This window comes from Limulus polyphemus, unplaced genomic scaffold, assembly GCF_000517525.1.
Source record: "Limulus polyphemus unplaced genomic scaffold, Limulus_polyphemus-2.1.2 Scaffold4700, whole genome shotgun sequence".
In the NCBI taxonomy this organism is placed as follows: domain Eukaryota; kingdom Metazoa; phylum Arthropoda; class Merostomata; order Xiphosura; family Limulidae; genus Limulus; species Limulus polyphemus.
Window position 1 is genome coordinate 29,797 of NW_013670310.1, and position 12,807 is coordinate 42,603.

The window sequence follows — 12,807 nt, forward strand, 5'->3', positions numbered from 1 at the left end:
ATTGAAAGTTATCCATACACTAGGCGAGAAGAAACCCATAATGTACAACATACTACTGAAGGTTATCCACACACAAGGCGAGAAAAACCCTAAATGTAGAACATAATATTTAAGTTTATCCACACACCAGGCGAGAAGAAACCCATAATGTACAACATACTATTGAAAGTTATCCATACACTAGGCGAGAAGAAACCCATAATGGAGAACATACAATTGAAGGTTATCCTCACACCATGCTAGAGGAAACCCATAATGTATAACATACTATTGAAGGTTATCCACACACCAGGCGAGAAGAAACACATACTAGTGATAGTTATCCATAAACCAGGCGAGAAAAAAAAACATAATTTAGAACATACTATTGAAGGTTATCCACAAACCAGACGAGAAGAAACCCATAATGTAGAAGATACTAGTGAAGGTTATACACACCAGACGAGAAGAAACTCATAATGTATAACATACTCTTGAAGGTTATCAACACACCTGGAGAGAATAAACCCATAATGTACAACAAACTAGTGAAAGTTATCCACGTACCAGGCAAGAAGAAACCCATAATGTAGAACTTACTATTGAAGGTTATCTACACATCAGGCGAGAAGAAACACATACTAGTGAAGGTTATCCATAAATCAGGCAAGAAAAAAACATAATGTAGAACATACTATTCAATGTTATCCACACACCAGACGAGAAGAAACACATAATGTAGACCATACTATTGAAGGTTATCCACACACCAGGCGAGAAGAAACCCATAATGTAGAACATACTATTGAAGGTTAACCACACACAAGGCGAGAAGATACCCATAATGTACAACATACTATTGAAAGTTATCCATACACTAGGCGAGAAGAATCCCATAATGTAGAACATACTAGTGAAGGTTATGCACACACCAGACGAGAAGAAACCCTAAATGTAGAACATAATATTGAAGTTTATCCACACACAAGGCGAGAAGAAACCCATAATGTACAACATACCTATTGAAGGTTATCTACATACCAGGCGAGAATAAACCCAAAATACATAACATACTATTGAAGGTTATCAACAAACCAGGCATGAAGAAACCCATACTTTAGAACATACTAGTGAAGGTTATCTACACACCAGGTGACAATAAATCTATAATGTATAAAATACTATTGAAGGTTATCCACACACAAAAGGCGAGAAGAAACACATGCTCGTTAAGGTTAGCCATAAACCAGGCTAGAAAAAAAACATAATTCAGAACATACTATTGAAGGTTATCCACACACCAGGCGAGAAGAAACCCATAATGTACAACATACTAGTGAAGGTTATCTAAACACCAGGCGGGAATAAACCCATTATGTACAACATAGCGGTGAAGGTTATCAACACATCACGCGAGAAGACCCTCATAATGTAGAACAAACTAGTGAATGTTGTCAACACACCAGGCGATAAGAAACCCATAATGTAGATCATACTATTGAAGGTTATCCACACACCAGACGAGAAGAAACCCATAATGTACAACATACTATTGAAAGTTATCGACACACCAGGCGAGAATAAATCCATAATGTACAACAAACTATTGAACGTTATCAACACACCAGGCGAGAAGAAACCCATAATGTAGATCATACTATTAAAGGTTATCCATTAACTAGTCGAGAAGAAACCTATATTGTAGATCATACTATTAAAGGTTATCCATTCACTAGTCGAGAAGAAACCCATATTGTAAAACATACTATTGAAGGTTATCCACACACAAGGCTAGAAAAACACGTAATGTACAACATACTATTGAAGGTTATCTCCACACGAGTCGAGAATAAACTCATAATGTATAACATATTATTGAAGGTTATCCACATACCAGGCGAGAAAAATCACATAATAGTTAAGGTTGGTCATAAACCAGGCGAGAAAAAACCATAATTTAGAACATACCAGTGAAGGTTATCTAAACACCAGGCGGGAATAAACCCATTATGTACAACATAGCGGTGAAGGTTATCAACACATCACGCGAGAAGACCCTCATAATGTAGAACAAACTAGTGAATGTTGTCAACACACCAGGCGATAAGAAACCCATAATGTAGATCATACTATTGAAGGTTATCCACACACAAGGCTAGAAAAACCCGTAATGTACAACATACTATTGAAGGTTATATTAACACGAGGCGAGAATAAACTCATAATGTATAAAATGTTATTGAAGGTTATCCACACACCAGGCAAGAAAAATCACATAATAGTTAAGGTTCTCCATGCACCAGGCGAGAGGAAACCCATAATTTAGAAAATTTTTCGTTATACATATTCATATTGTATAGTTACGAAATGATTTCGGTGTACATATTGAAACATTATCTTAATAAAACGAACAACTTCGTACTAATATGTTGAACATATACATAAGTTATTGTGTAAAGATTTATAGTTTGATATACAAATACATAGATGATGAACACTGTAAGACGTAGTTGTGTTTTAAACACAACTAACAGTCTGTAATGTTGCTAAGATATCATGCAAATTGAATAATAAGAATTCCCTAATACTGTGCTATCCAGCCCTGTAGTATATATACATTTCAAACGTAGTTTTGATTAATTACCGATATTGTAATATTTGGAAATTTACTATAAACCGGTTTGTTAACGGTCCAAATAAACCCGTGTGTTTGAAATGTTGAAGTGTATATTTTTTTAATCACAGAGACCTAACATTTACTTCTGAAATGTGGTGTGTTTTGTAGGAGTGACATATTTGATATCTTAAGTTGGTTATACTTTATATAGAGTTTCATACCAAACACGATGTTTATTTTTGTTTGTTCGTCTGCTTTAGAGTAAAGCCATACTGGGCTATCTGCTTTATACACCACGGGAAATCGAGCCTTCCTGGTTTTAGCGTTGTAAATTCGTAAATTTACCGCTGTCGGACGGTTTTAAATTTTTTCTCTTACAATTTGTGTGGATAGCCCATTGGCCAATGGCCCTGTGTGGCCATTTCGCAGAAATGTTTGGCCAATTCGTAGAATCTCCAGTAGTGTGTTTTTTAGATGGTCAGAGAAAAAGAATGTCAAATCTCTTATTGAAATTTCACGCTTTTATAATTTTGAAAAAGTATTTTTTGTACTTTTGCGTTGTGTTTATAATTGACCTTAACTGTCATTAGAATCCTGAAATAAATTTACTTAGTGAAAATGTTCTGTTTTATTAATAGTGTGGCCGTTTCTTTGATCGACTGGCCACATCCACGGCCAGGTGATTAGCGAGCTCCGCTCGCAATCTGCGGGTCGCGGGTTCGAATCCCCCGTCCCACTTAACATGCTCACCTTTTCAGCCGTGGGAACGTTATAATGCGATGAACAATCCCACTGTTCGTTGGTAAATGAGTAGTCCAAGAGTTGGCTGTTGGTGGTGATGACTAGCTGCCTTCTCTCTAGTCTTACACTGCTAAATTAGGGACGGCTAGCGCAGATAGCCCTCGTGTAGTTTTGCGCGTATTTCAAAGAAACAAGCAACCTCCATTTTGTCTACCATATTTTTCCAAGATGTGACACCAAGAGCTCGCAAATAAAACTACAACGGTTATACAACCCTTCACTTTCTTATCGATAACTTTTCAACATTTTTTAATGGATATACTTGGTAAAGAAGTTAACTGGGTTGTTACCAGGGGCAACATTAGCGTTATATATACTGTTGTGTTTCACCTACATTGAATCCTTGAACTTCCACTGCTATCCTGTTCATCGAAAGCCTTTAATTTTTTCAAATTAAATTTACTTAATTTTGTTATAAAATTTTTTATTCAATCCAACTGATAACAACTATGAGAAACAGCTTCTCATTTGTTATAACTTTTGAGATTCAAGGAAGATTAACGTTGTGTCACGAACAATTTGAAGGAACTAAGGAAAACATATAAAAAAATAATCATACTTCCCTATTTCTCTGTTAGTCCGTCAAAACGTCTTTAGATATTTCATGTAAAATATATAAATTAAAAAATAATAAGACATGAAATTATTTCAGCAACAATAATCTGCATGGTTTAACTTACTTTCCTCTGCTGCTTTTAATAACTAATACTTTTATAGAAGCTTTAGGGGATACTAAAGATAAACATTCTTATGCTACTCTGTTTTCTGGATTTATACATGTCTCGTACAACTGAAAATACCGAACTAAAACTTACAATGTCCTGTGCTGAGTTATTGAGCAAGTTAAATAATAAAATAGTTACGACAGCAGAAGTCGCGTGACCCTAGAGTTTCTGGAAGAATCATGAATTATCGGGGAGGCCCGAGTTTGTTCAAGGCGCCTCTTTTTTTATAGTATATGAGCCTGGCGAGAAAAACCAGCGCGGTGGAAGAGATATACAGATAGATTGAAGAGATAGATAATTGAGTCAAGCGAATAGTAGACATTGTAAGTAAAGTGTGTGAATCACTGTCATTTATAGCGTGTGTTATAAAAGTAGTTAAGTTTAGAAACGTCCTGACTGTGGAAATTCTGTGTATCACAAAGTGTGTATCGAGAAAGAATAAACTACTTTTAATCAAGAAGGGTCTTGTATCGCTGAAGTTCCTCGGAAATAATTTATATCGGAAATTAACAAACAAGCAGATAAGTAACAAAACGGTGTTAAGACTTAATGTAGGACTAGGAAACCCAAATAAAAATATTAGCAGGATATAAATTATCTTTAGCTCAGACAGTTCCATTTTTCTAGCATGGTGATTGGCCTCTGGAAAGGGTTGCCTTCGGATGTGATGGATGCAGTAAATTTAAGGGGATTTAAGGGAAGGCTTGATAAATATATGAACGATAAGGGCTGGCTTTTAGTGTTATCCTTATTTTAAAGTTTAGTGAATCCGACGGTTTAGATGGGCCGAAAGATCCTTTTTTGTCCATAAATTATATGTATATATAAACCAGTATGTTACTGTACCCATAATACACCCGAAATTCCTGTAAATTATCTGTGATTCATTTTGACTACAATTCTTAATCATCGTTACACAATGTACAAAACAACATGTTGTAGCCTTTAGCCTCTGTGAAACATTCGGTGATATGTGTAACATAACTGTACATAGCAACATCATCTAACGTGTAGCCTCTGTGAAACAATCGGTGATATATGGAACATAACTGTACATAGCAACATCATCTAACTTGTAGCCTCTGTGAAACAATCGGTGATATATGGAACATAACTGCACATAGCAACATGTTCTAGCTTGTGGCCTATGTGAAACAATCGGTGATATATGGAACATAACTGTACATAGCAACATGTTCTAACTTGTAGCCTATGTGAAACAATCGGTGATATATGGAACATAACTGTACATAGCAACACGTTCTAACTTGTAGCCTCTGTGAAACAAATCGGTGATATAGAGAACATAACTGTGGATTTTCAACTCTTTCGTAAGTGGAGAGTTAAAATAACATCATTCATGTCGAGCAAATCTAAGTTTATGGCCTTTTCTCCGTTTCCGCCGTTTCGACCTTGGCAACGTCTAATTTTATGTTCATGCGATAGATATCAGAAGCTTAGAAAGCTACGTGTTCTTGTTCAAGGCTAAATTCTTTTCGTGAACTAAACTCCTACACACTACTGAATTATTAAGTAATCTAGTAGAAACTCTAAGGGTTGTACTGATCGTCAGTTTGAATTTATTTATTTTGTTCAGTATTAAACTTATCCCCACTAATAACAACCTGCAGACATACAAAACCTTAACAGTCATGTTTATTCCTCGCTTAAAATATACTTAGGGAACATTATCTTAAACATTTTGTTATCGTTATGTGAAAAGTTTGTAGACACGTATCCGTTTTATAAGTTCAGTAAAAAAAAAAAAGACGTCAACACACTTGCCCGCTAAACTACAGGGTGTATACGAAGAACTGGAACACAGTTTAAACCAATCAGAGAGAACAGACTACCTTCATTGGTTTAAATAAAGCTTATCAGCCACGTTTGACTTAGCTGATGTAACCATAATCCTAGGCGTTCACGTGAGCGGACTGTTTTATCTAGAGCACAGAACTTAGGCCTAAAGCCACCAAGCGGTATTTAAAACCACGCCGTTTTGAAGTTAGCTTGTTATTCCTATATTTTGTGTTGCCGAATTGCTCTACCGTATTTAAGGTCGTCTTTTCTACATTATGAAAGAATTCGACCACTATCATCACCATTGAAAGATTTTTCTTTCACACAGTTTACATGTATAGCAAACGCACCGATCGGTTTTTTTCTCCCTCTTTTAGGATCAGGCTGGAGAAACAGCTAATGAAACCTATCTTATTAGTGGACTTAAAACAAAGTACTTACTTTCCGTGTTGGCAACAAAAAGAAACAAATTTTGCTCAAGATCTTTCTCCTTTAGAATGATAAATGGAACATAAGAGTTACCGCGAAATCAAACAACGAGATGGAGCCACATGTTCATCTTCACGATGACGAGTGAGTATTTTTTTAAACCTTAATATATTTATTCCTGAAATAATAAAACCCAAATATCAAATAAAAACATTTAAAATGTTTCTATGTTAGAAGAGATAATTTGAAACATATGCTGAAACATAGTTAAGTTTCACATACTCATGTTAAGTGAATACTAGTGTATTAAAAACCCATATTTCTGTAACTTCAAGGAAAGAGGTAGATTTTCGTGTAAAAAAAAAAAACTCTCTAAACGATGCATATTTGAGAGTACTGCATGCCATGTTAAAAAACAGTATTTTTCCTTTAAAAAACATATTTTAAATTAAAGCTTTAAATAGTTATTTCCTACGTTAGAAAATTACCTAAATGTTACAATTTCAGATATTAAAAGCATTAAACACAGACAGAGGAAGCAAAAGTTTCCTGGCTGGAGGATGAAGTGCATGCTAGACCTGAACATATAAACTCTGTGTGGATTAAGAGGTATTACCTCCAGAAAATATACCTAACGTGTGCCAGCCTTAAAGATATCAACACCTTCTCCCACCGCGGAAGGGCTGTCCGCTACTTCCTCAATATGTTTATACATTAGCAGTGAAACTAAACGTAGTATCTCTAGCTGGAGCTTTCTTAAGTTTTCCAGAAGCATCAGCTTAACGTCTTTGTCTTATCATTAAGATTTAATACTATATTCAATGTAGAAAATCATTATATCTTTTATATCACAGATTATATAGTTTCGCATTCCCAGCCACACTAGTTCAACCCTAATCATAGAAATCTAAAGCTTGTGTCGCACGGTCTACTTTATTTTTGACTTCACATTAAGCACTTCGACAAATCATTCTAGAGCAAGTCAGTGAGAAATTTGGGGAACATTAAAAACAACATACTTCACAGGTTCACGTGGAGAGGAGTTATCCTACGACGTCATAAATGAGGGGGCTCTTATGTTACAAAAATTTGTTTCAGAAACATTTAATAGATTTACCTATTATAAAATGATACATCGTCAGAAGATATTTATGTTAGACAAATACAAAACATTTTTATATTATAAAAACTTATCATCATGAGAGAACAATTACGTTACATGACAGAATTAGATAATTATGTAATAAAAATACATAAATATTGGCATGAAATATGTAAATATTAACGAAGAGAAAAAATGAAGAACTATAAAAAAACATCTGTCAACAGAAGACATTTGCATGAGAAAATACAAAGCTAATTTATTCAAGATATTGTAATATATTCCTGTTATATAAAAATTATCGCCACAATATACTCCTCAGAAAATATGAATTGAATTATTTGAATTGTTTTTATTACAGGTTTATTAGAACCGATTTTGTTGCTCAAATCACTGCATGACCAGTATTTTACAGTTCAAAAATAACCCGAAACTGGTCAAAACTCCCCAAAAATTGCCAGCTACCTATCTTGCTACAAAGCTATTTTGTGTCAGGTGTTTGGATATCCTAGCTGTAAAGCACTAATGTTACACAAGGAGATCTACAGTCCCGGCTTCAATCTTGAAGTTTTGTTGGCGGAGGCCCTCAATCCTAAGTCGTTGAAGACTGGTCAGATCCAGCCAGGAAATGGCTCGGAAAACGCCACTACCCACATGGAGAACAATACAGCGTATGGTAAGCAATCATATTTGATAAGAATTTGCGTTTAACATCACCACAATCGTTACTGAGTTCAACCAGACAAAAAGAAAATATTTCAGACTAATATCCCACCTATAACTGAGACTTGTCTGCCTCCTCAAGTTTACATTATCTTCCTTTATTACGCCATTCATGAAGAACAAAGGACAATAGAAATATTATATCTGTTCTCTGCCAATCACTGATATTTAAACCCACTTTTTAACGTTGTAAGCACGTAGTGTTACTGCTGAGCCACTGGGTGGATAATCTAATTACTTCAACTTTACTTTCACATACATTTATAATCTTACTTGGTTAATGGCATACAATTATCTACTCTTCGAGGCTCCTCCTCCGTGACGGCTTAGCTGTTAGTCTGAGGGCTTGTAACGCTAAAAATTGGGTTTCAATCCCCGTGGTAAGCACAGCACATGTAGCCCATTATGTAGCCTTGTGCTTTACAACAAACAAACTCTTCCTCGAAGTTTTTATAGAGGACATAAGAAAGCGTCTATGTTATGAAACGTATCACTGAATAATACTATTTCAACTAACACACGCTTTTATTACGGATTAAGTGGTAGGGATTATATCCTTACCCGCTAGCCATATAACAAATGGCATCTTCTTGAAGATAGTGTTTACAAAATTCTCGAATACTTCCTTAAGCCATCTTCACCATATAATGTTTGTTTATCACCCCCATCATCATATAGATGCTGTTTTCAGAAATCCTTAACAACTTACTCCCCCATCACCCTGATAAGGTGTCGTTTAGTCTCGCGGATACCGATTTTAAAGAATCAGCTCACTCGCCTTCTCTTCCAATCTTCTAACTACATAATCACAATGGACTATCAGTACCACTAAAACAGTCCTAACTACATAATCACAAGGGACTATCAGTACCACTAAAACAGTCCTAACTACATAATCACAAGGGACTATCAGTACCACTAAAACAGTCCCAACTACATAATCACAAGGGACTATCAGTACCACTAAAACAGCCCTAACTACATAATCACAAGGGACTATCAATACCACTAAAACAGTCCTAACTACATAATCACAAGGGACTATCAGTACCACTAAAACAGTCCTAACTACATAATCACAAAGGACTATCAGTACCACTAAAACAGTCCCAACTACATAATCACAAGGGACTATCAGTACCACTAAAACAGTCATAACTACATAATCACAAGGGACTATCAGTACCACTAAAACAGTCCTAACTACATAATCACAAGGGACTATCAGTACCACTAAAACAGTTCTAACTACATAATCACAAGTGACTGTCACTCTACTGTCATGTCCATTCTTGTCTGTTTGTCTGTACTATCAATATAAATATGTTATTAACCATGGTATAAACTTTAAGTATGTTCTTAACCATGGTATTAACTTTATGCATGTTCTTAACCATGGTATCAATTTTATGTATGTTCTTAACCATGGTTTTAACTTTATGTATGTTCTTAACCATGGTATTAACTTCACGTATGTTCTTAACCATGGTTTTAACTTTATGTATGTTCTTAACCATGGTATTAACTTCACGTATGCCCTTAACCATGGTATTAACTTTATGTATGTTCTTAACCATGGTATTAACTTCATGAATGTCCTTAACCATGGCATTAACTTCATGTACGTCCTTAATCATGGTATTAACTTCATGTATGTTCTTAATCATGGTATTAACTTCACGTATGTCCTTAACCATGGCGTTAACTTCAAGTAATTATTTTAACTTCCACTATGAGACATTCCCTTACTGTTGTTGGTATTGAAACCAATTCATTTGAATTCTATATTTAATGTACACCAAACAATAACGCTAATAGTGAGTGTTCCGATGAAACAATGCATTGTAATCTTAATGAGTAAGAACAGTATGTTTACTTAGCTGTAATTAACACCGGTTTGATTGTTTTGTTTCGACGTGCCTCCCAGTGGCTTAACGTTAAGACTAATGGCTTATAACGATACACAGCACAGTTTGCCCTTCACGTAACGGTGTGCTTAACAGCAACAAAAGAACGTTTTGATCTAAACAGGTACCTCAACATTTTACAGAAACCAGAAGTAGAAGATATTGAATCGGTATAGTTAGTATTATATCATTCATAGAGAAAATGTGTTCACGTACTTTTTAAAACATCTGACAACAAATACGCCATCTAAACTATAGTAATAAATATATATCTCTCTCTCTGAAACAAAAATCGGGAAATCTCGATCCACCGCGGATTTTAGCCTCGAACCCAGTGTGGGCCTAAATAATTATATTTTATCGATGTCGGTCGTGGCGTCTCTTCCATCAAATAAATATGTTTTTTTTTGTATAATTTCTCGGAAAGTTACTGGACTAGAGGGAAAGCAATCAGTCAACATCATCACCCACCGCCAACACTTGGACTATTTTTTTACCTACAAAAAGTTGGAGTGGCCGTCACATTATAACGCACTCACGGCTGAAAGGACGAGTATGTTCGATGACAGCATTCGAGCCCGCGTCTCACAGGTAGCGAGTCGAGTGCTGTTATTATGGATACATTGAATTAAATTTCCAATTTTCAGATATAAGTAAAAAAAATCTAGATTATTTTTTTTTAATTCCAGCACAACATTATTGTGGCTATTATGAGACCATTATTTAATTATTTTTTTATGTAATTAACCACTAACACCCGACCTACTTTTATCAACTTTGTAAAATTATCTTCACCTTTAATAGCAGGTCGCTCGGTTCCATTTGACCTTTATCACGTGTATCTCGTTCACGTGATCACGTGTCTCCTATCACGAACAGATCACGAGAATAGGCACACGCTTTCACGTGATAGAATAATACTGCTAAAGCGTGTTTTGCTCGTGCGCTTTTAAATATTTCATTTGACGTGTTCAAGGTTATTAACATCTATCCATATTTCATGTATGTTTGTCTCCTACATCTGTTGAACTAGGAAGCACGAAATATCCTTCACCATAACAGAAAATACGTTAATTATCAAACTTTTAGAAGTAGAGAAAAAATATGTCAAAAGATAAGCCGACAATTCTAGTTTAACTGAGTTCAAAGTACAATTTACCGTGTATTTAAGAGAGGAAATCACGTTATTGTCGATATGAGAAAGTTTCCTGTCTTTAACAAAATTAATTTCGTCATAATTTTGTACATAAATTAAATAACATGGGTATGATTTTTTAAAAATAAACTCGGAATATTCGGTAAAGTATTACGGTACCACATTTGGTGAAACATTTAAATAAACGAAATCCATCATTCTTTGATAGTTCACTTGGTTTCTAATGATTTGTACCTATCCAATTTTATGTTTTACTGTTCCAGAATTACATTCGTTAATTAAACTGACTTAAATTGACGACTTACAAATTATCTACCATCAATATATATAATTTATAGAAAAGTAAGAAATAAGATAGAGATAGTAGCTCAGTTGACATAAGTGAGGGGTAGTGTAAAATTCCAATGTTGATGTATATAATCGGTTACGGTGAGGGGTAGTGTAGAATTATAATGTTGATGTATATAATCGGTTGAAGTGAGGGGTAGTGTAGAATTATAATGTTGATAGATATAATCGGTTGAAGTGAGGGGTAGTGTAGAATTATAATGTTTATAGATATAATCGGTTGAAGTGAGGGGTAGTGTAAGATTCTAATGTTGATATATATAATCGGTTGAAGTGAAGAGTAGTGTAGAATTATAATGTTGATAGATATAATCGGTTAAAGTGAGGGGAAGTGTAGAATTATAATGTTCATATATATAATCGGTTGAAGTGAGGGGTAGTGTAGAATTATAATGTTCATATATATAACTGGTTGAAGTGAGGGGTAGTGTAGAATTATAATGTTGATATATATATAACCGGTTGAAGGGAGGGGTAGTGTAGAATTATAATGTTCATATATATAACTGGTTGAAGTGAGGGGTAGCGTAGAATTCTAATGTTGATGTACATAACCGGTTGAAGTGCGGAGCAGTGTAGAATTATAATGTTGATAGATATAATCGGTTGAAGTGAGGGGTAGTGTAGAATTATAATGTTGATAGATATAACCGGTTGAAATTAGGGGTAGTGTAGAGTTCTAATGTTGACATATATAACCGGTTGAAGTGAGGAGCAGAGTAGAATTATAATGTTGATAGATATAATCGGTTGAAGTGAGGGGTAGTGTAGAATTCTAATGTTCATACATATAACCGGTTGAAGTGAGGGGTGGTGTAGAATTATAATATTGATAGATATAACCGTTTGAAGTGAGGGGTAGTGTAGAGTTCTAATGTTGATATATATAACCGGTTGAAGTTAGGGGTAGTGTAGAATTCTAATGTTGATATATATAACCAGTTGAATTGAGAGGCAGCGTAGAATTATAATGTTTATAGATATAATCGGTTGAAGTTAGGGGTAGTGTAGAATTATAATATTGATAGATATAACTGGTTGAAGTGAGGGGTAGTGTAGAATTCTAATGTTGATATATATAACCGGTTGAAGTGAGGGGCAGTGTAGAATTATAATGTTGATAGATATAATCGGCTGAAGTGAGGGTTAGTGTAGAATTATAATGTTCATATATATAACTGGTTGAAGTGAGGGGTAGTGTAGAATTATAATGTTGATAG

General features: G+C 34.9%; 1 protein-coding gene across 2 annotated transcripts in view; it reads left to right on the top strand.

Annotated features, from left to right (window-relative positions):
- Positions 1 to 6,036: 6,036 nt before the first annotated feature.
- LOC111088904 (cyclic AMP-dependent transcription factor ATF-4-like) overlaps positions 6,037 to 12,807 on the top strand; it is a 13,449-nt gene continuing 6,678 nt past the window's right edge. Inside the window, exons 1-3 of one of the 2 annotated variants that reach the window (XM_022400176.1) lie at positions 6,037 to 6,495; positions 7,815 to 8,129; positions 10,511 to 10,674. Coding sequence is in view for 1 of the 2 variants with exons in the window: in XM_022400175.1 (XP_022255883.1) it covers positions 7,979 to 8,129 (151 nt within the window). In the remaining variant the exon portion in view is untranslated. The remainder of the gene's footprint in view (positions 6,496 to 7,814; positions 8,130 to 10,510; positions 10,675 to 12,807) is intronic. The other variant, XM_022400175.1, reaches the window with a different exon arrangement.